This window comes from Epinephelus fuscoguttatus, linkage group LG14, assembly GCF_011397635.1.
Source record: "Epinephelus fuscoguttatus linkage group LG14, E.fuscoguttatus.final_Chr_v1".
Classification (NCBI taxonomy): Eukaryota; Metazoa; Chordata; class Actinopteri; order Perciformes; family Serranidae; genus Epinephelus; species Epinephelus fuscoguttatus.
This window is the reverse complement of record NC_064765.1, coordinates 20,480,322-20,507,068: the sequence shown is the minus strand read 5'-3', so window position 1 is coordinate 20,507,068 and position 26,747 is coordinate 20,480,322. Positions and strand designations below refer to the sequence as shown.

Genomic DNA, 26,747 nt, shown 5'->3' with positions numbered 1-26,747 from the left:
TGTGATTGTGTGACTTTCGGAACTAAACTAACATGGGATCCACAGAAGTATATTGCTTTTCACCTGGTTGTATAAAGGTGTAATAACCCTTAAATACAGGCATTTAATATTTATTGTTCATTTTATTTTTTACTCAAATGCACTGCTCAGTTTTTTATTCTCTTTCTCTTCAGGATGGCATGAGGATATGGAGAGGAAGATGTCTCTGACCAGTCTGGGCCAAGACAAGTTTGGCAGCAAGACCGCCCTAAACCGCAGGGTAACAGCTATTCACGTTTATGTCTATAGACCAGTATCACATACTATGTTTTGTTGGGGTTTACAGCCCCACATCAGTAGTTCCCAACCCCACCCATGCTCTGAAACTAAAGAAGACAAGGAAGAGAAAGAGAGATCCCCCCCTTCTCAGATGGTAGGGGATGCAGTGTGAGTCATAGGAGGAAGAATGATAATAATAATAGACAGGCATCAATAAAAATACAAGTCCAAGAGTAGGATTATTGTAAAGCCAAATCAGTTATACCAACACCAATATATCAAGCAGTGTTTATTCTACTTGTCACCCTAGACAGACACAGTTCAAACCCCACCCTAACCCATAACAACCAAATCAAAAAGCCAACAATAATAACAAATTGCAGAGAAGCTTTCAATACAAAGTTTAAAATGGAGACAGATGTATTGTTCATAGAGCAGGCTAAAATAAATTGTTTTCCCACCACACTTATTCCCACAGAGCTCATGCTATACGGAAATATTGTACAGCTGGAAATTAATATCATAACATTAATCAAAGCAAATTAAAATGCAGTTAGTTCACCACAGCTTGAATAGAAAACATTGGATTAGGGTTAGAGATGCTGCCTTACAAACTGTCAGCGCTCTCTGTGTTCGGTCTCCTCCCTGAATGGCGGGAGGGGGTTCAGTGCAGGCGTGGTGTTGGCAAGCAGCGCAGAGGCCAGAGGACAGAAGGAGACACATGGAGACGAAAAGAGAGGTGCTCGGTGTGCGGCCAAGGTTCCTGGTGTAATTGATGTAATGACTGTTTATCCTTCCTGCTGCGTTGCCACAGCCTAATGACAAGGCCTAGCAGCAGTGGGTCCCTGTGACAAAACACTGGCACCAGGTCTGCTGGCAGGAGGCTAAGTGACTCTGCTGCTGTCGCTGATGCCTCCCTCCCCCCAGCGAGACCTTCCCACTACCCCTCCTTCCTTCCCGCCTCCCTCTCTTGTTTGTTTGTTTGACATTTGTTTGTACCTCGGGTTTATCTAGTACCCTCAATTATTGGTGTTGGCCCTTCTATTACGGGTGGCATGCTCTTTTTATTTGCCCTCCGCCACGAGCTAGCTCTTGGCAGGAGGGCCCTCTTTCTACAAGTGGAGATTAAAATGAGGGCAGGAGGGGAAAATGAATTAGTGGCTCTCCATTTTCATGTGGCTTCTCAAGTTGCAGATGACATTAGGAGTATCTCTACCATCTTATTTCCATTTACTGGAATTAAATCTTGTTTACAAGAACAATAATAATTACCTGGAACTCTGCGCTCAGTATTGCTTTAGTGGAACACAAATGCACAGCAGTAGCACAGTACAGCCCATATGTTATCAGTAGTTAGCTTTGTATTAAAGGTTACTTTCCCAGTAGTTCCAGGACAAAAGAAAGGTATAAAAAGAAATCACCAACAGGGCATCAAGTAAGAATCACCCCAAGTCCTTGTCAATCTCAGTCCATTTAGTCCTCAAAGGAAATTAAAGCGATTATCGTCTCATGACTTTTATCTCATTTATCTAACTGTCGACCTTCAGGGCTGAAAAATGAAGCCACTTAAACCAAAACTGCAGTTCTTTACATGGCCACTTGAGACTGGCTCCAGAAACGAGTCAGTCCCCATAGACCCCCATGTTAAAAGGCCCAACTTTACAGCAGAAATAAACATGTTTACAGCCTGGTACAAAAATGGTTTTGGTTTCTATAGCTACTTTTCTCATTCATGACAACTGTATGGGGGTGAATTCTTATATAACTCACCCATTTACGTTTTATCAAGGCTTATAGTTATGCATAATTTAGGGCGTGGTAGTCTGAGTGACAGGCTGTCTGAGAGGTCTCACCACAGCCTATGAGTCAGATCCACCCCTAGCTCCTCCACAGCTCCACCAACTCGGCCGAATACGGTCACTTCTGGCTCCAAAATAACAAGATGGCGACGGACAAAGCGCCGAACTCGAGGCTTCAAAGCGGGAGTCTACAAAATAGCGGGTGAAGTCATGGTAGCTACTTCCGGTATTTTGACAGTCTTTGCATTTATCTAGCAAATACTGCTACAAACCCATAGTAAACTCACTAAACAAATAAATTACAGTAAAGAAATTAGGATAGAATTGTAAATGTGATGATCCCGGGAAACGACACGCATAAAATTAAGGGAGCAGAGACAAAACAAATTCGTCAAGTATACCAAATATTTCCTTTTTGTCTATGTATTATCCATAATCATATATAATGGTTATTTTGATCAATGCTTAAAACATTTCTCAATTTAAAGCAGATGAATCACAGAAAATAAATTAGGAAATCGTATAAATGTGATAATACTGGTTAACCACATACTTAGGTTAAGGATAGAAAAAAAAAATGCATTCATTATTTTAAAAAATGAAGAATTCACCCTCACAAAGTATGACAGTATTTTACAGAATGATTGAAAAGTGAATCAGCAAGGTTAAGAAGAACAACCAGGATTAAGCAAATCAAGAATCAATCATCTAAATGAACCAACAAAGCTGTAAAACTACATTAAAAATCAACATATATTGAAAAACACACCGCCCAGGACTGTCTGTATGATGGACCTTTTCAGTTCTGACTGAGTGGTGGCCATATGTTTCATCTCTCTGAGAAAGAGGTCATGAGACTGGCGTTACGACTTCAAAGTCAACCAAAAGCCTCGCCTTGGCTCATGACCATGGCAGCTGTCTGATATCATCACAGCTGTTCTCTGCTAGATCTGTGTCAATAGCTTGCCTGTGTGTCATGACTGTTCAGCTTTGGACAGTGGCTCTTTGATTTTTATTTGCAGTCACAGGGAATTATATGTTTTGCTCACGAAAAGATGGGTGATATTGAAGGAATGATGGAAGATGTTGATCATTATAGTGACAAAATAAAATAGAACTTGAGGCTCTATCCACACATCTACATGTATTCCTCGATCTGTTCAAGCATAAGGTTTTACATTGACATGACCTGAGATCGCCTGCTCTCCTGTCTCATGATGCACAGCTTGCAGGGATGACGCATGTGTAATCAAAACCTCTGCAGGAGTCAAGACTAATGTAAATGCTTTTGTTTCACTCGTACTTTCAATTTGTCTGTAGAGAGATCTTATTTTTAAGACTTCCCTGCACAGCACACAGCTGTTAAATGTCTCCAGACTGAAGTGTATTCCCACTGCTAACTACTTTTTTTGACACACAGGATTTCTGCCCTACAGTTTGTGATACATGAACGTTGGATTAAAACAACAAATGAACCCGTCGTCTTGGAGACATAATAATCATGCCAAGCCAGCTGGGAACATGACGAATTAAAAACTTGTAAACATTTCTGATCTCATGCTAATTTGAGTTTCTGTATTTTTCTATAAAGGACACATACCGGCGTCGGCAGATGCAGAGGAGCATCACCAGACAGATGTCCTTTGACCTGACAAAGCTGCTGGTGACGGAGGACTGGTTCAGTGACATCAGCCCACAGACCATGAGGAGGCTGCTCAACATTGTTTCTATCACAGGTAAAGAATAAACCACATTCTGCTTCTCTTAATTGTCAAATAACCTTTGTCTTTACAGCAACATCAAAGTTATTAAATCCTAGTTTAACTCACTGGATGGTTAGCCAGTAATAAGGAAATATTATTGGGGTTGTAGGAGGAAAAAACACACAATGAAAGCTCTGGTGGCATTTAATTCAAGACCAGCAGGGGTCAACATGTGGTTGCAGAGGCGGTGGAATTAACAAAGCATTTTAATGAAGAGTAGGCAGGCATTGAAATTAAAAATAGATATTACAGTGGAAACCACTCGTATGGATCAAAAAGCTTGGGACAGAATCATTCCCATACAAATGCTGTTTAACTAAGTTGCCAATAGTAATCAAGAAGTCCACTTACACTGTTCACTTTGGGTCTTTCTATAAATTTCAACATATGGAGAAACTATTTACAACCACAGTAAGGTTATTTATTAATTGACATTACTGCCTCATTTGCCTTGTGGGAACCTGTCTGCTTCCTGCTGCTACCTGAGGCCGGTGCTTTATGCACACTGAAGTCATGCTGGGAAAAAGAAAGTCATTTACTCTCATCAAAAACGTAGCCTCCTTGAAGGTTGAACTAACTGCCAAAAACGAGCCAATGAGATGCAGCAGCGATACTTGCCCTGCGTTCCGAGTCGCATGCTTAATTTTCTTTTTAGTATCAGTATGTACAGGAGCTGCCCTTATAAAATACGCACTATAGCATGCAGCATGCATACAACTGGGACATAGTACTTTGTCGTTAAGTTGAGCCTTGAACTTTAACCCCCTTACTCATGTATCTGTTGCATTCTCTACTGTAAAATTTGAAGTAAAAAGAAAAAGTATCTGATCTGGAATACAGCATTGGTGTTCCTCGGGCTACCTCGTGTCATCTCCTCAAACAGAACAGTCATGGCTGCCAGTGATGGAGACAGAAAACGAATATGCATGAGGAAAGCATGTGTGGTTGAAGCCGTCCTCATAAAGTGGACTGATAATGAACAGCTGAACTCTATTTTCAAACAGTTATTTAAAACCAGTTAAGAGTGAAGCTGTGTATTTCACTACTTTATATTCATGTAATAAATATTCAAATGTCAGTAAGATGGTAATCTGGTTGAGAAATAAAGAAAAAGGTTATATTAACCATCTGCTTTTAGAGATCAGTTTGACCTGGACAAACGTAATCACTGTTAGCAGTTTCCACTTTTTTTGCATTTGCAATAATGTCATGAGAGCAAGTTAAGATTTCAAGAATGATGCACAGATGTATTAATATATTAGCGACAGATTATACAAGAGTCCTAGACTGTGTGATGTTGGCCAACTTGTGTGACAGTTGAGACAGTAAGCCTCTGTAGCTGAACCATAATGTGTAATGGATGCCAGTATACTGTATTTACAGTATATTTGATGTAAAACTGATAACTGTGCAGTTACAAGCCCACTTCTCTGCTCTTAATGCCACGACTTTGGGCAGATTATTAATGGACATAGACAATTAGGAGGATGCTAATAATTTTGTCAGGCAGAGTACACCAGAGTGACTTAAAAGGCCACTAATCCTCCACACCATTGTTTACAGGTCGTCTGTTGCGGGCCAATCAGATCATCTTCAACTGGGATCGGCTGGCGTCATGGATCAACCTGACAGAGGAGTGGCCTTACAGGACATCGTGGATCATCCTGTTTTTGGAAGAGACTGACGGAGTGTCTGACCAGTTGACTCTCAAGACCATCTATGAGAGGTACAAAGACACACAAACATATAAACATATTGACAGACACAACCACCAACTCTTTCATCTGATTAACGAGGTGCACAGACTTATTCAGTACACCCACATAATTTCTTTGTTTCATTCTTTTTTACTTTACTTTCTTCCTTCTTGTTTTATCGTCTTTCCATCACTCTTAAGTCTTAGCTTAGATGAGTTCATCTTAAGGACCCAGTGTTGTCAGTAAACCGCTGAATCCCTGCAGAGTTGCTCATGTGTCCTGACCTTCCAGAGGAGATCAAAAAGCCAAAACAGTCAATAAATAATCACATTTCTTGATGTTCTCTCTTTGAAATACTGATATAAGTAACTTTGACCAGCAGGTGGCAGTAGAGGATTTTGTTTTCCGTGTGGGCTACATTAGTCCACACTCACTGCTAATGGCTTTGAGTGCCACACTAATTGGCAACTGACAGACAGATTTTGTAATTGATCATAATGCACAAGACAAACGCTGACTGCGTTACAGCCTGGACCTCTTCAGGGACACATTTCCTTAAAACTGGACAGGAGACGTTCAGACATTTTTTGGTTGAGCAGTGAAGGAAAAGTCTTGTGTCTGTGTGTGTGTGTGTGTGTGTGTGTATACAGTATGACTGTTCATGCCTTTGTATGTGTGTGGTCACAGATGCTTTTAGGCGTGCTCACCGCAGACACAGAGGAGGAGGCCGACACAGGCCGAGTCGCTGGGTTTGGGTGCTGTTGTGCATCAGTCGATGGCCTTTAAAGGTTGCACTCTGTCACAATACACTAGCGCCTACGACTCCTGCGGCAGGGAAGCGTCACAGACAGTTACTGTCAGCCAGTCAGCCAGCTACATTCAGCAGACAACCCTCCCTCCCCCCCATCTCCAAGGCAAACCACTGCCTCATTAGACTAGGTTTTCTGTTTGGGTTTCAGAGGACAATAAGCATTACCTTCCGTTTTTATATAGCAGTCAAGTAATACATTAGATGTGTACAGGTTGAGGGGAGGACAGATGACAAGGTATTAGATGAGAAGCATCTTAGTCAGGAGGCTGTAACTCGATTATTGCGCTTGATAATGACGATCCCCGCTTTTTATAATTGTTAATTCATGTGGAAAAAAACATCCCCACGCTTCTATGTTGTATATCTTTATAATGTTTAAGTACAGTGAGCATCCTAAAGAAGATCGCCACACTTTTACCATAATTATTGTGGAAAATAAAACTGGGAGATATAATTATACACTAGGACAGCCATAACATTCTGCAGTGTTTCTACATCTCACCAAAGGCCTGGATTCAAGCGCCTTCACCACAGCATGGGATTGTGCTTACACTGCTCATTAGACTTAATATAGCCATCATCGTGTTTTTGACCAACGGCCCTGTCTTCCTTCATCTTCCTCCTCACTGGGTGTCTTTTCAAATGGCTGCTCTGTTCTGCCGTGGCCGTCGGAGAAGCGGCCTTAATGATGATGACAGGAAGCCTCAAACAGGCTAAACACGACGCCTTGCCTAGAGGCCTTATCTCTTGCACTAATCTTCCGCTGATAAGACTCAGGCCTCTGTCTGCGTATCTTTTTCTGTCTCTCTGCTCTTTTCTTCTCCTTCTTTACAATCCGAGGCTCTTAAGTCCCCTTTTTTGTTCTGGATGAGATGTTCTGTCTTTTTTCCTTAGCGATGGATGGCCTCTCTGAACCTCAGGCCCCTTCTCCCCAACTGTCTGTCTGCTGGAGAAATGGATAGCTACTTCTTTTTGCTTTCCTTTTTAGCAGTGTATATGAATACACACATGCACAGCACATGTCACATCTTATTTTGTTGCTTACATTCAACCAGTGGACCATTTCCTGTATCTCAGAGTTAGCATCTTTTTGGTCAGTTGTTACCACCAGACCGACACGCTTCAGACCTCATGTGTGTGCTTTGTTTGTGTTCTAACATGCATACATAGAGTTGTTGTGCCCAGCCATTTTTACACAGCGGAACTGCACATCCCCTGAGCGTTACTAAGTGAATATATTAGTGGTGAAGTGAACGTGGGGGTGAGTCAGCCCCTTATAGGTCAACTGTCGCCCTGCATCTCAGTCACAAAGCAGCATGCTCTTCCTCTCCTCTCTTCTCTGTGAGGCTTGCTACAGCTCAGCAGGCCACAACACACAGAGCATCAGAAATGTTACGTTTTATAAGTCATTATAGATAAATCAGACATCAAGGATTAAGGTAAAAATAAAATTTGGCTTAGCGTCAGTCTCAGTTTAGACTTCATGCCCTACCTAGCCCTCCAAATTAAAACTATATTGACCCATACACTGCTAAACCACAGGGAAATACTGCATGAGTTACACAGAGTGCCTCTCAGTGATGAAGGTGACAGCTACTCTCCATGGCATGTACCTGAACTCCTGGAAAAGAGAGAAAAAATAGAAACACTCGCCCACCTTCCCTCATATCTCACACAAACACACACGCTTTCGAAACGACTAAAAGCTGTTTTTAGCAACTTGCCTGGCAATAACAAGTGCCATGAAGGGCTGTGAAGTGTCATTGTAGGACACGGCGTGAAGAGAAATGTGTAGCGCTAATTCCCGTAGCGGGAGCGGGCCAGTACAGCCGTCTTAATCTGATGGAGAATGTGTAATCGGTTAATAACCTCAGCGATTTCTATCATTAACGGTAAGGCCGGGGGCTGCCCAGACTAATGCAAGGTAGCAGGGGGAAATATCTGTGTGTAACAAAGATGGCACTGTCTGTAGGAGATATTGGCTCAAAGTAATCAAGCTTACACACACACATGCATACACAGAGTGCAGCTGAAATGTTTGTCTCGCTAGTCCTGCAGGGGGAAACTACAGATTACACCTGGAGTGGTGAGCCAGTGTCAGGGCCTGCCCAGCACACTGACAGAAAGCGGAACAGAAACAAAACAAGTAGTGTTTTGGACCGGCCCTCAAATTTGTAGCCGTCAAATTAACAGCCCCAAATCCGTGTTTTGAATGCTGTTTTTTGATCACCAGCAAATTGAATTTGGAGCCTCCAGCCTTGTGACTATCATTTTCAGCTGTATCATTTCTTCCTTCTCAGTATCTCAGTGTCTTCTCAGGAGTTAGTTGTTCCTAGTTTTAGCTGCCATTAGAGACTTAATGAGTATAGCTAACCTAGCTCACTCCTGCTTCATGGTTATTGCTTTAAAGCAGCCCTGCCATTTCCCAGAGACTGTTAATGGGCTTTTTGTATGTTTATTTCCTTGATGTTGTTTAGAGTCATTACATTACAGAAAAGCTTCCGCTAAATAGCTAAATGTAGAGTGATTTCAAGTGGCTGAGCCAGTGTAGGTCCTGGATGTTACTCGAGGACACATGTTAGACACGTGGCTGTTGTTATGACTTTTGCTATGTTTTTGGAAATCTGACCATCTTTATACTTTTTATTCTGAATTTAGCTCCCTATTATCTTTTATAAAAATAGTCAGTTGTCTTCCTGGAGGGCTTGTGTGTGTTGATGTTGACCTAAATTTCATACTTAAATTGCAGATGCTGCCTTTAAAGATTTAATAGCATATTTCTGCATAAATTTGCTTTGTAATGTAGAGACATGGCTCGATATTAGGTAATTCACTTTGTTATTCGTCTTTACTTAGACAGAAGATTGACATGAAATGGCTCAGCAACTTTTATATAGTCGATTAAATCAATTAAAAATGTACTGGTTCAAGCTACTCAAAGGGGATGATTTGCTGATTTTAATTGTTTTCAATTCTATTAAAGTCAATATCTTTGGATGTGGAACTGTTGATCAGGCAAAACAAGCAATACGAAGATGTCCATTTATGTTCTTGGTAAGGCTAAGTATCTTTTAAAGAATTACGATACCAGTACCAAAACCATTATGTTTTATGTACTACATTATGTACTAATACAATAAAGTACTTTGATTTTTTTTAAAACTTCATTCGATGCCCATCATGTGAATGGAAGCATTCGGTCACATAAATGCCATCAGACACCACAGGCATGTAGTATACTTTCAAACCCTTTGGTGGCATCTCGGCACGCTGCTGCCGACTCAATCAAACATACTGTGCACGATTTCATAGCACAGACTGTATGGGCTGTAACTGCTGTTGTAGGGGGCGAGGAATGCTTGTGGTGATTGGCTGCAAGCGAAACAAATCATCAAATAATGATTTTTTTCTAGATCTAGGTAGAAAAGAATCGAATGCACTGATAATTTGACTGGAGAAGTTTTGATACTACTCCATACTGGATTGTTTTGGTCGATACCTGAATAGTTTCGAGCAATGATACCCAACGCTAGATCTCGAAAGGTGCGATTGACTTTGTTCTCTGTTTTCTGTTATTTTATAGAACTATTAATCGACTAACTGAGATGATAATAGGCAGTTTAGTAGTTCTTGTAGCCCTGGTGGCATGTTAGGCAAGATGAATCAATCACACAGACTAGCATGGAAGTGTGAGTGAAACCGATATCAGGGGGCATGATCAGTCAGTTACGATTTCTCTGGAAACACCCTGAAGGACCTTTAAAGGACCGCCAATGCAGTCTGTAGGCAACAGTTTCAGTTAATGTCTCTATTTATTAGTTATATACATTTGACAGTGGTGATTTGTTTCAAAGTAAAGAGTTCTGTGTTTCGCTTGAAGGGTTAACATATTTGGACCTAATGATGTATGGGGGTGGGTTCAGTCGGCCCCTCAGAGAGTTTATTCCTGGATGCCCAGATCCCGTTTTCAGCACTAGGAGAGAAAAAAAAAGTGTCACTGGTCCACTGAGCAGGTTCCTGCACTGCTCTGACATCTGGTGCCCTGTCTGTGCCAGGATGCCCCCGCCGCACTCAGGAGTGTGTTTCTGGCGCTGCACCTGAATCCTCTGTTCATTACACCCACACATGCATACACACACAAACTATTGCATATAGACACACTCACACACACATGCGCAAACTGTGGCAGAATGCATGCACGCTGTAACTGAAACAAGCACACATACAAACACTATTTGCCACTACAAGCGTTTGTGATTGAACATATGCATGCACACACCTCAGATCACACATAAAGCTGGTGTGTGTGGTACGCATGCAACACACACACGTATCTACACACAAACACACCTAGCTCTCACACCAGTGCAAGAGCATATGTCACCCCCAACTCCTCTGAGAATCAGTGTAATTAATCAGACCCTGAGATGCAGGCTGCATTCAACAAACACGCTTATGCACACACACACGTTCACACACACGTTCACACAGCACAGGAGGCAGAACACAGCAGAGAAATTGTTGTCAGGTAAAATTGTGGTTTTAGAAGTGCTGTTCGTTCTGTTTGCCAGTACTTGTGTGTAAAACAAATCTCTAAATCCTGATGCACTTTCTGCTTTTAATTTTTACGTCACAGCTTTTGAACAATCAACTCTCCGTCCTTCAGCCTTTCTTCCTCTCTGCTTAGTTGTTCCGACCCTTCATTCATCAACCAAACAATCTCCCTCTCAGCGACGTGACTAGAGCCAGGCACTTCTCGGACACTTCAAAACTTTTTTTTTTTTTTTTTTTTTTCTCTCCCCCTCTTTCCTCACTAATCGCACTCTGAATGAATACGTAGCCAGGCAATTCAGTCTTAATTAGAGAGTCTCTTATCCCAAGTACTGAAACATTAAGATGACACTCTCTTCATTCAGGATTACTTTAATTGGCACAATTATTGTAATTTGGTTGCAATTATGTGCTGGGATAAAAGTGCTGTTCCAAAGCTCATGCGGGTGATTCCCTTTATGTGGAATCCTTTAATAAGCTCTTAAATATCTGACCGCGAAAAAAAAAAGGCGAGATCTTATTCTTTTCTTATGATGAATACTTTTGAACTTTCCCTGCCCTCAAATGAAAAGTCTTTATTCTTTGCTACGTGGCTTAATGTTCATGTGACTTCCCGTCGTATTCGTGACACTTTCTGTCATCTGGATGCGCGGAAAATGCTAAAAAAACAATGTTTTTTTTCCTCGTCTCATTGTCCCTGAGCTAAATCCCTCCAGGAGGCGTTTCAGTGAAAAGCAGAGTATAACTGGTAATGCCATCGCTCATTGCACTGCCGTTTGCCAAGAGGCCTGAAAACGTGTATGGATTTGTAAAGGCTGGTGTGAAACCACCTATGTCTCAATAGAGTTCTGGCTCCATCACTGATAGGACACTGGCATTGATTCCGCACACCAGTGTGCAGACAGACCACCTGACTGACGAGTAAGATAAAGACAGACGGAGACAAAAAAAAGAAAGTATGGTAGGTGTGAGATAAAGATGGAAAACGGAGAGGGTTGGGATTAGATAAGAGAGGGCATTAAGAGAAAGTGGGAAGAAAAGAGAGTCTGGTCTCTGGAGGTAAAACGAGGTAAAAGAATTAAAGTGTGTTCAGAGGATCAGACCAGATACCAGGAGCGTTACTGCAAGGCGAGTTTGCCGTCGGTGTGTTCATGTCTCAGGTGTATTCAAAGCCTCAGGTGATGCTGCTGCGCGAAGTGAGATAGTCCAGGAGGTGGACACACAGATTCATGCACATGTCCCCTGGGCCCCACATGGCTGTTTATAGAGTGAAACTGGTCCTCTGCTGATTTGAGAGTGTGTGTGTGTCGGTCGCCCCAGCTAGCATTGTCATTCCTCCATCCCTCAGGTGTTTGGCGGTGGTGACTCAGACACGAATCGGCTACAGCCAGCTCCACCACCACTCAAATCCCGCTGAGCTGCTCAAAATGTTAAACAAAAAAAACACCGCAGCCACCGCGAGTGCATACAGGTGACACAGGAGGAGGTGTCTGTGCAAGGTGTATTTTTAATTGTGTATGCATGTATTTGTGTGTGGAGCCTACCACGTGAGGACGGATAGAACGTCATGCAGCATTCTTTGTTAGAAAATCCTCAAAGCGCTTTTCATTGCTGCCTGTAAGCCGAGGTTGAGGGATTAGTCTAATTGGTCTGAAACAAGAGAACTGCTCTGTTCCCTTTTTGTGCAAAGCATAAAGAATCATTTCAAATGCAATAAAAGCCCCTGCTACACCTCCGACTGGCCTCTGCTCTTTAGTCATAGAGTCGTCCATCAGTGACGACAAGGTTGGATTAACATTTAAATGTGACACTGAGATGGAAGGAGAGGAGGGCTGAGAAGCAGACATCTGCCTGATACTCTGGTATTTCTGCATTATCGCTGATCTCTCGCCCGCTCTGCTGTCTCTTTGTGCCGGAACTGCTGGAAGGTGGGGGGCTGATTATAAATAGCAGCACAGGGTTGCAAGAGGGTCAGCGCTGACCTTTAAGTGGACAACGAGATTTGCCACTCAGACGCCACAGGAGCCACAGGCACACTTGATAGTTGGACACACACACATGATGCACACACACACACACACACACACACATTCAACCCTTAACTGACGTTAACATCCTAGCCCTTCAAAAGTCAATGGAGGTCAGGCCCTTTTAGGGCGTGTGTGTGTGTGTGTGTGTGTGTGTGTGTAGAAACCACACTGAAATGGCAAAGAATGACTAGTGGACAAGCCCAAAGACGGTGAATTACAGATTGAGCCTATATTGGGAGGAATCACGTGCGTCCTTTTCTTCCCCATCTTTGCTTTTAAAGCAGCTTTTATTTGGGCATGTGATCACGGTACCAGCCCTGTACAGCTCAAGGATTTAGTTATCAGATTTGTCTGCTGTGGTCTCTCAAGCAATGTGCTTCAGAAAGTTCTTAAAAATAAGGAGAGGCTTACCTCACTGCCACAAACTCAGACACAAATTGGAGTGGAGGAGCTTTTGTAATTATTAGGGCTGCTCCCTGAAGTCAAACTGACTCAAATCATCAGTCAGAGACCCCTCAGTCAGCTGAGAGTCTTCAAGTCTAGCAGTCTTTTTCTTTTATCAGTCAGTGAGCAGTGTCCTAGGGACAAATTTTCCCCAGATTTAGCTGCAGGGTGAGCACTCCTCGCTTTCATGCTGCTCTCCAGTACAGTCCAGTAGTTGTAGACCCAGACCCTGGGTGAGTCTCAGTGAGACAGAGAAAGCAGCCAAAAGGAAGGGAGGCCAGAGGGCTCTGAGATATAGAAGTGGTGAATTTGCAGCTCACAGCAACTTCATACGATTCAGTCTTTGGCTTTTGTTTGATCTAGTGTCAGAAAAAAGTGTTGTGACACATTTCTGACCCATTGCTAGCATAGTTAGCATGCAATAATTAGCTAACTTGGCATGTTTACTTCATCCTAAACGTTCCTCAGAACCCCATTTGAACGCTCAAACTCTATATCGAAACAAAGGAATAAATAGCCAAATATTCGTATTGAACAGCCAAATCCGATTCAGTTTTACAAAATAACATACTCTCTTTGTCTCGCTCTTTCTCTCCCATGCTTATATGCTCATTGACATTCTCCTATCCCTCTCCCATCTTATTTCTGATGCACACATCCCACTCTGTGAAGTTAATCACAGGATTACTGGTTCAGCCTGCGAATCCCAAGCTTTAATTGTCACATTCATCACTCACTGTATGGATTTTTAGCTCCATAACAGACTTATTCCAGATGTATTCTGATCCTATCGGCTGCAGAAGAGCACATTTGTCTTCACTTTTGCAGTCCAGCCCACTTAACTCTGCATCAGACCGCCTATCAACTGACCATTACGGCTATCAAACAACCACATAGGCTGATATGAACTCCGTGGTGCAATTAGTGTCACAATGAACGAACTTTGCCATGGCCCTAAGATGCTCCAAACTCTACTCTGGCGCATAAATCACCAAGCTGAGGTTTAGTGTTTTAGTATTTGTCAAGAATGAGGCTTTAGTTACTCTGAGTGGAGGGTTCAGTTAAGGTTTTTGGGGTCTGGAACAACGAGGCTCCGTTTCGGTGCTACACATGAGTTTAATCAACATTTCGGGGAACCGCTGAGTCCTGAGCGCGTCTCAAAAGAGAGGCCGCTCGCTCCTAAGCAGTTCAGTTTTTATCAGCCTGGTGTGTTTCCCATTAGCCTGCTTGTCTCTGTGGTTAGCTTTGGGATGCACAGGTCCAGCTTAGTACAAGAGAGTTTCAATTATTGGACTAAACTTTGCCACGAATGTATATGGAAAGCAGACGCTGCCACAAGTTGTCAGTTGGCACTGCCAAGACAAGGAAGCAAAAAAAGAGAGAAAGTTAGAGACAGAGGGGAAAGCAGAGACAGAGGGTGTCCACAGTACTTGAAGCATTTGATTCAAATCAAGGAAATACGTCTGGATTTTAAGGAGACAAAGAACATGGCGTCATCTAAAGTGAAAACATATTTTTGCTCTCTCCCTCTGCCTTTGGGGTGGTGGAGGCTTTGGCAGCTTCCACTGTAACAATAACCTCTCTCAGCACTGATGCTGCAAGTCCACGCGCCAGCTTGCCGGTCTGTCCGCCTGTCCACTGTTTTCCCAGAGCGGGCCTCACTGGGTTCATCCACACGCTTGGCAGACACTGTGCCAGCGTCTCTGACCAGGAGAGGAATGTGCCGGACCCGGGCCTGGTTAACTTCTTCACCCACACACTGTTGTACTGGTCACACAGCGTCTGACATTGAAACTCTTGAGCTTCTCAAACACAATGTGCACAGGCGTTTGTCTGTTCTGCAGGCATCTCTCTCTGTCTTTGGGCCCCTTTATGGAAATGTTTGGCAGCAAGACCACCTCTTTGTGGCGTGTGTGCGCATGTCGTCCATAAGCACAGAGGGCAGCTGTAAAGCAAAGTCAAGTGGCACATTCATACTTTCAGCGCCCAAACAGCGGATGGAGGGGATAGAGAGATGAATTCTGCTCAGTCCCGTCAGCTGCAGCGTGTGGGAGGTTGAGAGGAGAAGAAAGGCTATGCTCCAGTCAGCTTTGGGACCTATTAGCATTTGGATAAGCTTAGAAAGCTCCCAGTGGCCACGCCACACAGAGAGTGGTCGGGCCTAAGCGCCTGTACTGCTGCAGCTATAAGCTCGGTCCAGTCAATGGGCCCATTGTGCAGGAACGGCTGCAGGGCTGCCCGACGGCCTTTATCGCACTCGTCCTCAGCCTGCTTGAAAGTAGCACGCCGGCTTCCTTGGCGCTCCAACCCGAGCATCCATCTTGTCATTTGGCAACTGATTGCTGATAAGAAAGGCTTTGTTCATTTCGCCTCTATCGTCTGTTCACTGTGAGGATGACTAAGTCTGAAGTGGTTTGTGTCAATTGCTTAATGCCAAGGCCAACAACTCATCATTAGTTAACTGCAAATGATGTCATTTGAAGTGGTTAAACCTCATTGACAAACTGCTGTTGTCATTTAATGGGTGCTGTTTGTTCTGTAACACCGTGCAGTTCAGCGTGTTGGCCAGAATCAGTCTTATGAATTATCATCTGTCAGTTCGTCTGTAATCTGTTTCTTCCTTCATTTGTTCTTCTCTAAAGTCTGCCTCATCAACTGTCCATTGATGGTTGGTGCTCTCTGATCTTTACCGATGATCTTATAAGGACGGTGTTGAAGTGTGAGCTCCACATTGTGTCTGGCTGGCCACTCCCGCAGGCCTGTCTGTCCAGTCAACTGGGAACATCAGGAGTAGACCTCTTACTCTCTCGCTCTCCCCTTTTTTCTTTCCATCTGTCTGGGTGTAACTCAGTGATGGATGTCCTTGGTTTGTTCTTCTCACTGGCTCCCGGTTGTCTTTGGAAGATGCAGCTGTTTGTGCTGCTGCATGTTTGCAGTGTATGACAGAAGGCCAGAGCAAACACACAGGTCAGCACAATATGTGCAGTTGTAGCTAGCTTCTTGGATGCCATTGTTGTTGGGCAGTGAACATGAGGGATTTATATGTGTGAAGCACTTGTCTCTTGTTTTGCAAAGACAACTGACTGTGATACAGAAGCAAAATGTTTGAGTTCTTTAACTGTTAGCCCCTAATAAATGTATGAAATAAAGAATCTGAAGTAAATACAATCACTTTAGATGTGTCTGAGTTTCATTATTATTGTCCGTCTCAGTTTTGGCACTGTGAGACCAAACTGTGCACACACACCATGGAGTTATGTTTGACGATCCTATAAAAAGACTCAAGATTCCTTAGAAAATCTTCGAGGGCGTTCTCTATATAGCAAAAGGAAGTGCCCTGTGTGTGTGTGTGTGTCTGTGTCTGTGTGTGTTTGTGTGTGAGTCACTGGCTCCTGTTGGTCTGTGTCTGCAGACCCACAAATAAACAGCAGTAAGCCAGCTGGAAATGGGGAAAAGCACAGGCTTCTCTCAGTCTGTATACGGGTTAATACAGTTCATGGGAAAAAGAACCAAACACCCACACATACTGTACATGTGTTTGCACATGCGCACAAACACACGCATACACTCCACCCTTCATCTGTGCCTTTGAATTTCCCCATCGTCACTGCCCAGGTGTGTGCGGCGGACATTACACAGTTGTTTTTTTGTCGATGTTGTTTGAATCAGCACCGGTGGCGCTCCCTGGCGCTGTTTATGTGTGTGTGTATGCAGGTAACATCTGTGCCTTCACAGTCCCACTCATCCTCCCCAGCAGAGGTCACATGAGCGGGGTTCATCTGTGTGCCAACATGGAGCTTCCTTGACCTTTTGGGTCTTGTTAAAGGTTCTAATGGAAGAAAGACTGAGAGGGCTTTGTCCACTGGAGCCCAGCTGTGCCTCTGTGTCCTCTCCGCTCACAGCCTATTCTCTCTTCTTTCAGTCTCTGTGTGTCTGTACTGGCAGTCGGGTGTGGACAGTGGGGTCAGGGTGACCCACCTGGGCTGGTCTGCTAAGAAGTGAATCTCTGCAGGAGGATCAAACAGGGTTGGGGAGAGGTATATGAATGGAGCACAGATGCAAAAGTATAGATTTTAGTTGCACTTCTTCACCTACTAACTGTATAGGTAACCTGGGGGGGGGGTTGGCACATGGGCAAAATGAGTCATGGCTTCCCAGTAAGTCCCTATGGTACACATTTGACCAGTGGTGGGTAGCAAGGGGTTACATTTACTCTGTTACATGTACTTGATTCATTTTTTCAAGAAATTCTACTTCCAAGACTCATTGTTCTGCAGCATACTTTTAAGTCGTTCTCGAGTAAATTGCAGTAGAACATACGTACCTCCACTCCGTTACATTGGTCTACACATTTCTCGCTAACTTTAATGATACATTGAGCTATAAATAAGTTTTATATTCAGCAGAGCTCACGATTACCCGACAGCAAGACAGCCCACTAGCCAATCACAGTGCCACAGATTTAACAGAGGTTTATGTGACACATATATACATCCAAGCCACTACTGGCACAGCGTTCCGGCTGCAACGTGGCAATCAGAGCTGATCGCAGCCACTCGAGACTTCAGTGCAATACTCGCATAAAAAAATGATACTTAATACCTCTTTTGATGCCATGGCAAAGATAAAGAAAAAAGTCCCAGGCATACATACTGTTTTTTTTAATTAACAATTGAGGCTGTACCCGACTCAGAATTATGTCAATTGAATCAGATTCTGCCGTTAAATACGAACATTCAACGATTCCTTTTTTGTTGTTCTCTTTTTGTCAAGTATAGCTTGAACAGGCTCAGCAGGACGTTCAGTGTGACTGCAGCATTCACCTAATATAGTAAACAAGCTACCTGCGCCAGCATTAAATCGGAAATATGCAACAACATTTTTTTCTAACTCTAGGTATCCAACAAAAGCCAGAGGCTATATCAAATTTAGTTGCTGTGAGCTGGAAAATCACCACTTCTAAGCAGAAGAGAGATGTTAATGTTATTTTGGAGCCTTACCGTGCAAAGTCTGCCTCTATGCTGCTGCATCCTGCCTGCAGCTGTCTGTACCAAAGAGTATTGTGAAAGTTGAAAGTGCTCACTCTGAAATCAAATGTGAAAGATCATATCATTTTCGACATGTGGTGTTGAAAGTATTGATATTTTTGACAACTTTACTCTAAACAATGCTTTTGATTCAAGCAGACGTGCCCCAGAGAGTTTCAGAGGTGTGGTTAACAGCTCGTATTTTGTCGTTTGTCTGTTTCCTGAGAGGCACTTTAATGACAATGAACATGCACTTCACATTTGTTTTTACCTGTTGAGGATCTGTCTGAATATAATACACTGATGTAATAAATTGCATCTGATGATGTCTCTCACTACTAGAGTAGTTTTTGTACAAGAGACTTTTTTCCTTTTACTCCAGTAGTTATTTCTACTTCTACTTGAGTCAGTATAGTTATAAAGTAACAATACTTGAGCTTGAATACTGTTTTTGTTTAAACTACCCACCACTGCTTTTGACTCACTTATACCTCACATGTCAAAATGCCTCTCTAGAACGTCTCCATCGCTGTATTTTTTGCAGGCTTGTACTTTTGGTTAGAGACATACTGTGACCACAAGGTCACAGGTTCGAGCCCTGCAACAGCAGATGTGTCCATCACCAGCCATCTGTCCTGTCAAAATGTCCTTGAACAGAGGACTGGACCCCTACCTGTTCGCTCACTGGAAGCAGTCTGGATAGGAGTATAAGCTAAAAGCCTAAAATGTAAATGATGTAACTCGCAACAGAGTGCAGAATGGTGCTGCAGTCTTGTTCTGTCCCCCAGCACTGGGGTATGAGCGCCTCACTAAATTGGGCAGACAGGGAACATTTCGGTCAGTTTGTTAACTGGATTAGTTTATCTGATTGTTTGGATTATTAGCTAACAGTGCGCTGTGTTGAACCCTCGCCAGATGCTGACCTCACGCTGACTTAGCTAGCGTGCCGCAGCGACGGTACTAATCATCCAATCAAGTCACAGAAAGGCCAGCCTGTGCTTGCTCTCAAAAACAGATCAGGCTCGGGGAAAAACCCCAAACTCATCAGGCCTCTCAGCAGTGTTCTCAGCAGAGCATACCACTACACAGACTGGGTGATGTATGTGGAAGAGGTTGAGTTGAGGTTGAAGTAGAAGGAGGGAAGGTTAAGTAGGATGCAGGGAGAGAAAAGTGTCCGCTGAGAAAATGATGAAGGGTTCAGATGAGGAATGGAGGCAGAGATGAGAAAAATGTCTGCTCCCTGCTGGAGTCTCCCTATTCATCTGATAAGAGCGGCACATTCTGGTGATAAATGGCCGTTGTCATAAGTCACTCAGAGTTTCATATTTTCATGTCTGAATGATGGGATTAACCAGATGTAATGATTGCTCTGGGTTGTTGGTGTTTGTGTTTCTTGTAGCCTCGGCCACATGTCACACCGTCCTTGATTAAACTGATATCTTTTTTAACCTTGTGCAGCAGAAATTGGATTTCCCACCTCATCACTTCAGTATTCACCATTTCAGTGGCACTGTTGCCACCTCTAAGATACTAGTTTTAGATTTATTTTATATTATATGCTGCAGTTTTTAAAATATAATCTTAAACTGAGCACTGTCTCTAAATTATTTGAATCTGACATTCGTGATATAACACAGTGTTGTTTCTTTTTGCAGTATAGACTGGAAAAACTACATCACACAGTAATGGAACAATCTCCAAACATGGTGTTTACTTAGGCCCTGTGATAACAAACATCATGTTAACTGTAGCAGCGCATCATGACGCGCTTCCGTCTGCTGCTTGCTAAATTACCCTGATTGTCATCTTCTCAGGTTTCCTCCTCTGCTGCGAAAAGATAACATCCCTCACTCTATCTGTCCTCAAACATCCCCCCTTTCACTATCGTGCCTTCTCTAAATCCAGTTATCTCTCTGCTCTCATGATGATGATGACCGTTGCATATCTCTTCAATCTTAACAGAACTGCTTGCTATTTCCTCTTTTCTTTTTTCGTCAGAATGTGATGCTTCGAGCTAGCAGTCAGAATTTAGAGTGAACTGACATGTTTTCATCTGTGTCATATGCCAATAATACAGCACAGCTTGTTGCATTGTCTTTTTTAAGCATTTGGTTTTCCACAGTTGAGAGGTTTACAATATAGTCGTCATGTTCTCTAAATCATGAAGATTAATATTTGTAAATAATTATTATGTTGAGCAGATCGAGGAAATTACAAGTACTTAAACTCATGCTTAAACCCCCCCTTCTCTTTTTCTTTCTCTCCAAGAATCTCCAAAAACATTCCCACCACTAAGGATGTTGAACCGCTGCTGGAGATTGATGGAGACATCCGCAGCTTTGAGGTCTTTCTGTCCTCCAGGACGCCGGTTCTCACTGCCAGAGATGTGGAGATGTTCCTGCCCTGCACCGTCAACCTGGACCCCAAACTCAGGGAGATCATAGCAGGTTCATACACACTCAGTATTTGCACAGACTGGTGAAATATTTAAGGAAAAAAAACAGCATAAAATGTCTCAGTAAGGTGTTGGGCCACTGTGAGCTGCCAGACCAGCCTCAGTGCACCTTGGCATAGATCCTCTGGGGCTCTGCTGCGGGGATTAACATTCTTCGAAAAAGATATTCCCTCATTTGGTGCTTTGATGATGGTGTTTGAGACTGCCGTCCAACACGTAAAAAATTTGGTTGAGATCTGGTGACTGTGGAGACCGCAGCATATTTAGCGTGGTTTATTCTTGAGCTTGGAAACAGTAGTTAGTTTTACCAAAGAAGAATCTCAATACAAGTTCCAACTCTATTTCCTGAAGCTTTCAACCACATCTCATCGCCTTCCTCGGCAAATGGATTATCTCATTCGTCGTGGATATAATTTAGTTGCTTTCATGTGACAACAGAACAGCAACTAAACCATCTCCATGACAACAATACTAAGGTTTAAAGCCTCAGAAACAATAAAGTTGAACCTTGAGTTATTGTGTCAGAAGCCCACAGTATGTGATTCACATCATTTTTATACATATCAAACCAATGAGTGACCCATCTTTAGTCTGGAAGTAATAGCTATGTATTATTTTAACTTTACTGCTCATTTATCCTTACAAAAAGGATAAAACGTCAATCTAGTCTAGTGAATATAGAATTGTTAAATTTAAAGGAATACTTCACCTGTTAAATGACCATTTGTATATCAGTTACTCATTGCTTACCTTGAATTCGTGGAGACATCTTGTTTTTTCTCACAAGCCTCCTCAGTGAACATATAATCCAAACCCGGAAAATATTTTTTATGAATTAAAGTCATTTGGGACCACGTTTAATGATAACAAAACTATATCAAAACATCCGTTAACAGACACTCACACAACTTGTGCAGTATAATCCAAATCTTGTTTATCCAGTCGTATGCTCAGCACTTGCCAAACACATTTATTTTTTACTTAAACGTTAAAATTTCAAACATTTCAATACAGTCTCATGCAAGGCTGAGTAGTGTGTCTGGGAATGTGCATGCATTTGAACTTTGCTCAAGCGGGGCTCACAAGCTGAATATGTTAAGGCACGCTTAGGATGTGCTACTCATAGGGGGATGTTTTTTTAATAGTAATGTTTTGGCGAAAGTGCATGTGTTTGGCAAGAATAAATGAGACTTGTGTTGTGTGATTTAACATGGACTTTAATTCACGTAAAACATTCGCCTTTTTTGGATTCTTCGTTCACAGTGGAGGCATGTGAGAAAAACAAATTTTCCTTCTCGAATTCAGTGTAAGTCTGTGAGTAACTGATACACAAATTGTCATTTTGCAGGGGAAGTATTATTTAAAAATCAGTAACACACTGTCTTTGTGTGTAAATCAATGGGGGCAAACTAAAAACAGCTGCTAGTCAAAATTGAGGCATGCCATTCTCTTTAAAATGTTTTAAACTGCATTAAATCTGATGGGTTTATTAAGATATCCTTACAGTCTCACTTATTAAATATGTTAACACGCAGTGAAAATACATAAAAGAGCTAATTCTTTTCTCCATGTTTAAGATGACATTGCTTTCACGCTTTTAATTTGTCATCATGATAAAGAGTGTGTGCATCTATGTGTGTGTCATTGTGTGTGAGAGAGAAGGAGGTTAATCGTCCAGTTTTGTCTAAATTACATAAAAGGGTTGAGTATACAATAGCATGGAGAAGCAGAGAACTGTCCTCTATGTGATGTGTTGCATTCAGTGCCAGCTCATTTGGCAGTGACATTACTCATAACATTGCAGCAGGGTCTGCTCTAAAATCGCCCCCACTGCAGGGACTCTCAGAAACCCACAGCTTGCTTCTCATTTCCAAACAATCAAATGTCGAGCAGGTTTCCACTACAGCACTGTGGGATCAGGACAATATTTTCACTCGCTGTCACCAATCTGCCTCCACTGCTGCACCAAATTTCACAGTTCGCAGCTATAGTGACGTAATAGTGCATCAATACCAAACAGCAAGCCAGAGAGGCACTGGTACTTTTGCTACCGTGCGTCAGCGTCCATTCAGCCTATACAGGAGTGTCAATGACGCCAAGTGTGAAGCTGCTGCATCATAGTGTTATGAGACCACAGAAAACACTCACACACACAAAGTCTGTTCCATTGAGCTGAAGTTGAGTCACGGAGGGTGCAGCTGACCAAGCTCTACAACCAGACGTCCAGTCTGTAAGTACAGCGCTCCTGTCCTCAAAGTGTGTTTAAATGTAACCATGGAACATGTGTTTGTGCACTCGAATGTGTGTGGGTGTTTTCACCTTCACACGTGTCCTCAGGGAGCGGAAGGTGACCAATGCTCCTACCCAGTCATCCCTCTCCCTCCACTCCCTCCGCGGCCAGTCGGTACTTGGTGCCCGGTGTCCTGTGGCCAGCCAGTGGGCAGTGCTGTCAGTGATACCCGCCCATGAGCCTGACTCACATCATAAGGCCCCCATTGTGTTCGCAGGCTGGATTGGGTCTCACTCAGCGTGTCATTCAGCAGCCACTTGTATAACCAGGAGACATTCTGGTGCCTGCTTCTGTTTCTGGTTCTTACTTTCTTGCCAGCCACACAGAGCCACTCTGTTCTGTCTCTGGGCTTATTTAACTTTAATTTCGGGAGGTTTTTACCAAAGCTCCCCTCCTCAGCGCCTACTCGACTCCTCTCGAAGTCAAACTGATTTATGTGAAAACAATTGTGGCGAAGCATTTACTCGGTGGTGTCTATGAGTTCACATGATCTGCTTTGTTTGTTTACGCGGGTGAATTTATTTGTCAGGGACAGCAAGGGCCTCCATGTGCCAGAGTCATCACGTGGCCGGGCATATCATTCGGAAAAGACAGACTATCAGCCCGCCTGCTGGTTTGTGAACAAGCGGAGTAATAGAAATCAAAGTGAGAATGGAATTCACAGTTGAAGATCGTTGTAATCTTAACATCTGCGCCCGTTTTTCTCTCCAGCATTTAGTTGTTTGATTGTCTTCTGTTTTGGTTAAGGAGAACATGTTCGGGAACATCGTTCTTGTTGTATTCCCCACAGCGCACTCTCGTGTTCTTCGATTGTTTGATATGTATTTTTCCTTGTGGATTCACAACTGGCTAAACTCTCTTGAGATGATGGAATAAAGCTAAATTATTGATGCGTGGGTGGATCTGAAGGGTCTTTATAGTCATAGCCAAGACATGATCGTCAGCATCGCAGATAAACACTTCCTTCTCTCTGTTTTTTCCCCTGCTCTGTCCTCTCTTAGATGTGCGTGCGGCCAGGGAGCAGATGCACATGGGAGGAGTGACCTATCCCACGCTGCCCCTGCAAGACACAGTGCCCCGTCCGCAGTCAGGTTATGGCCAGCACTCGGGCGCCTGCTCTCCGGCGGGCTCCTTCGCCGGATCCATGCCTCCTCAGCCTCACAGTGCCTACTTCAGCGGGATGACTGGCCCGCAGCACCCCTTCTACAACCGGGTGAGACAGAAAAGGGACTCGTGTAGAAAAAAATAATGTAGAAAAGCCTAAGTGAGAAAATAATCTTCTTAATAATCTAAAAAGCAAATGACATAAATAACATTGTAATGGCTGTCCACTATCTAACAGCGACAGGAGGAGCAGTTCCTGCCACCTGAGTGACACTCGCCGATCCACACAACCACAAACAGCCACTGTTTTTAAAAAAGGCCCTTTCTGAATTTAGCCGCTCAGCCCTCTGCACGTTATCATAATGTAGCATTACTCTGACCCACTTTGCAGTTACCACTGACTAAACCGTGCAGTAAACAATTCTTTGAACCACCATATGACCATGGGTTTTAAATAACCAGCATCTCACTTTACTGAGAAAGAACATGCAAGTTAGTATCTTTCCCCTGCAGCGCTTTTGTGTGTGTGTGTTGTGTGCCTGACCTCCCTCATATGATTTTCATTTTATTTATTATTTTTTTTTACCTCCTCTCCTCTCCCCATCCTCTTCTCCACAATACTTCTTTCCCCCCTCATAGCCTTATTTCCCCCATCATGTGTATCACCTGCCACGGCCTTACTCCCACCATGTCCCCCCATCCTCGCGTCCCTCCATTAAACCACCCGGTCAACCTAAGGACAGCACCAGTGGACTTGTAAGTAAAGAAGTAGTGCTAGATCTATCTGATGTGTGCCTATATGTGCCTTATATTAGGCAACAACATTGTTTCTGTGATTGAGGTCAATGAATGAATGTTTGAACCACTGGTAGTGCTCATGTGGGTGTCTCCTGATACTCAATATTTCCGAACAGTACCACCAGTTATGGGCGATCTGTTCCATTGTTATTAATCATTTTATAACTATAATTAAACTTACAAAGGCTCATGACATATTGCTGTTATGTCATTCAATAATATGCTATGTTTATTATGCTATCAGGTCCATTGTGTCGGCCCACTGCATGACTTTCTGAATTTCTTCCTCAAGTTTCCTTCTTCCCTTTCCTCAGTCTGATGTCACATGTTTTACCTTTACATTTCTCCACCTGATGATTTTAACATCACCTTCTTCTGCCTACCCCTGTGCCCAACAACTGTCCAGCTCTTGACGCTGGTGGTATTTCCTCAGTTCAGAGTAAATCATAAATTGAGCGGTAATGAACTCAACCTTCACTAGCCTTCTTCTATATACAGTCCTTGTCTTCATTCTGTGCTCATGTCAGGATGCTATTGCAGAAGATGCAAGAGAAGGCCTCCCCTCCTGTCCCTCTGACCCCACCATGGTAACATGGTTACATTTCTGGAGTACTGAGGATATGCAAATACGCAACCAGTTCGTCATTAACTGCCTGTTGACAAACCTCATCAGTCATTTCTTTTGTTGCATGTGTAAAATGCACGCCTGTATGTTTGACAGAGAGTTTATTTTGTTGCTGTGGTTTAACAAAAGCCAAGACTGAATATAGACTGTCACACTCGTTGCAGAATACTTGTGTTAAATACTGCATCTGGTGTGACTATGTGGACCTGATTACTATTAAGAGAAGGTTCAGCGTATGTAAAAATATAACATGCTGAATGAAGTCCACTCTTGTTTCGGCACAGTAGCCATGCCCATTCTCTTATAAACGTGTTGTTAACCCACTTCAGGAATGCACTACTCCTGAGTAACACTACTCAGGAGATTTCTGCGCCACAAAGCCACTTATCAGGGCGCTGCCAGCAAGCATTTAAAGGAGCTGTTTGAAAGATTTAAATATAGATTACTGTGTAATATTCCTGCCGTTCTCCATCTCTATTTTTGTGTCTTTTGCTTCGATCCTCCTCCTTTTTTTTTTTTTTCCAAACCACCACTGTCTTAAATTTCCACACCCTTTTTGTTCCTTGTATCTTCCCTTACACTTTTGTTTCCTTTCCTCCTTAGTATACATTTCCCCAGTTTCATCCCTTCCTGGCTTTTCTATGTACATTAGCCTGTCTTATCCCCTTTATGGTTCACACTTGATCTCTTTGTGTAGCGTTCACATGTGCCTGTATTTCTGCAAATCTGTGAATGTGGCCGTGTGTGCATGCTCGCTCATTTGTGCGAGTCTTTGGATATGTAAGCGGGCCTAGCCCAGTGTAATTGCTTAGCTGATATAAGTGTGAGTATGGATTCCTCGGGCTGCCGGGATTATCATCAGAGCAACTGTTGGGGCTGGCAACACACACACACACACACACACACACACACACACACACACACACACACACACTGACAATGAGCCCAGTGCTGGTAGAGCTTATCTCCTTACCAAGACGCTTCCTCCCTCACAGAGCTCTGTTTCCTCTTCCCCATCCTTCTGCCCAGCCCTGAGCTCAGCCCAGCTGTAATTACAGTCTTATCACACACACACACTGGGAGGGTTCACACAAA

At 43.1% G+C, this 26,747-nt stretch overlaps 1 protein-coding gene across 5 annotated transcripts in view; it reads left to right on the top strand.

Annotated features, from left to right (window-relative positions):
* Positions 1-26,747, top strand: part of kidins220a (kinase D-interacting substrate 220a) — a 55,396-nt gene that overhangs the window by 21,411 nt on the left and 7,238 nt on the right. For 3 of the 5 annotated variants that reach the window (XM_049596555.1, XM_049596558.1, XM_049596554.1), the window contains exons 21-27: positions 174-259; positions 3,649-3,793; positions 5,384-5,546; positions 20,649-20,827; positions 24,127-24,338; positions 24,869-24,985; positions 25,555-25,614. In XM_049596555.1, the coding sequence (XP_049452512.1) occupies positions 174-259; positions 3,649-3,793; positions 5,384-5,546; positions 20,649-20,827; positions 24,127-24,338; positions 24,869-24,985; positions 25,555-25,614 (962 nt within the window). The remainder of the gene's footprint in view (positions 1-173; positions 260-3,648; positions 3,794-5,383; positions 5,547-20,648; positions 20,828-24,126; positions 24,339-24,868; positions 24,986-25,554; positions 25,615-26,747) is intronic. The other 2 variants (XM_049596557.1, XM_049596556.1) reach the window with 1 other exon arrangement.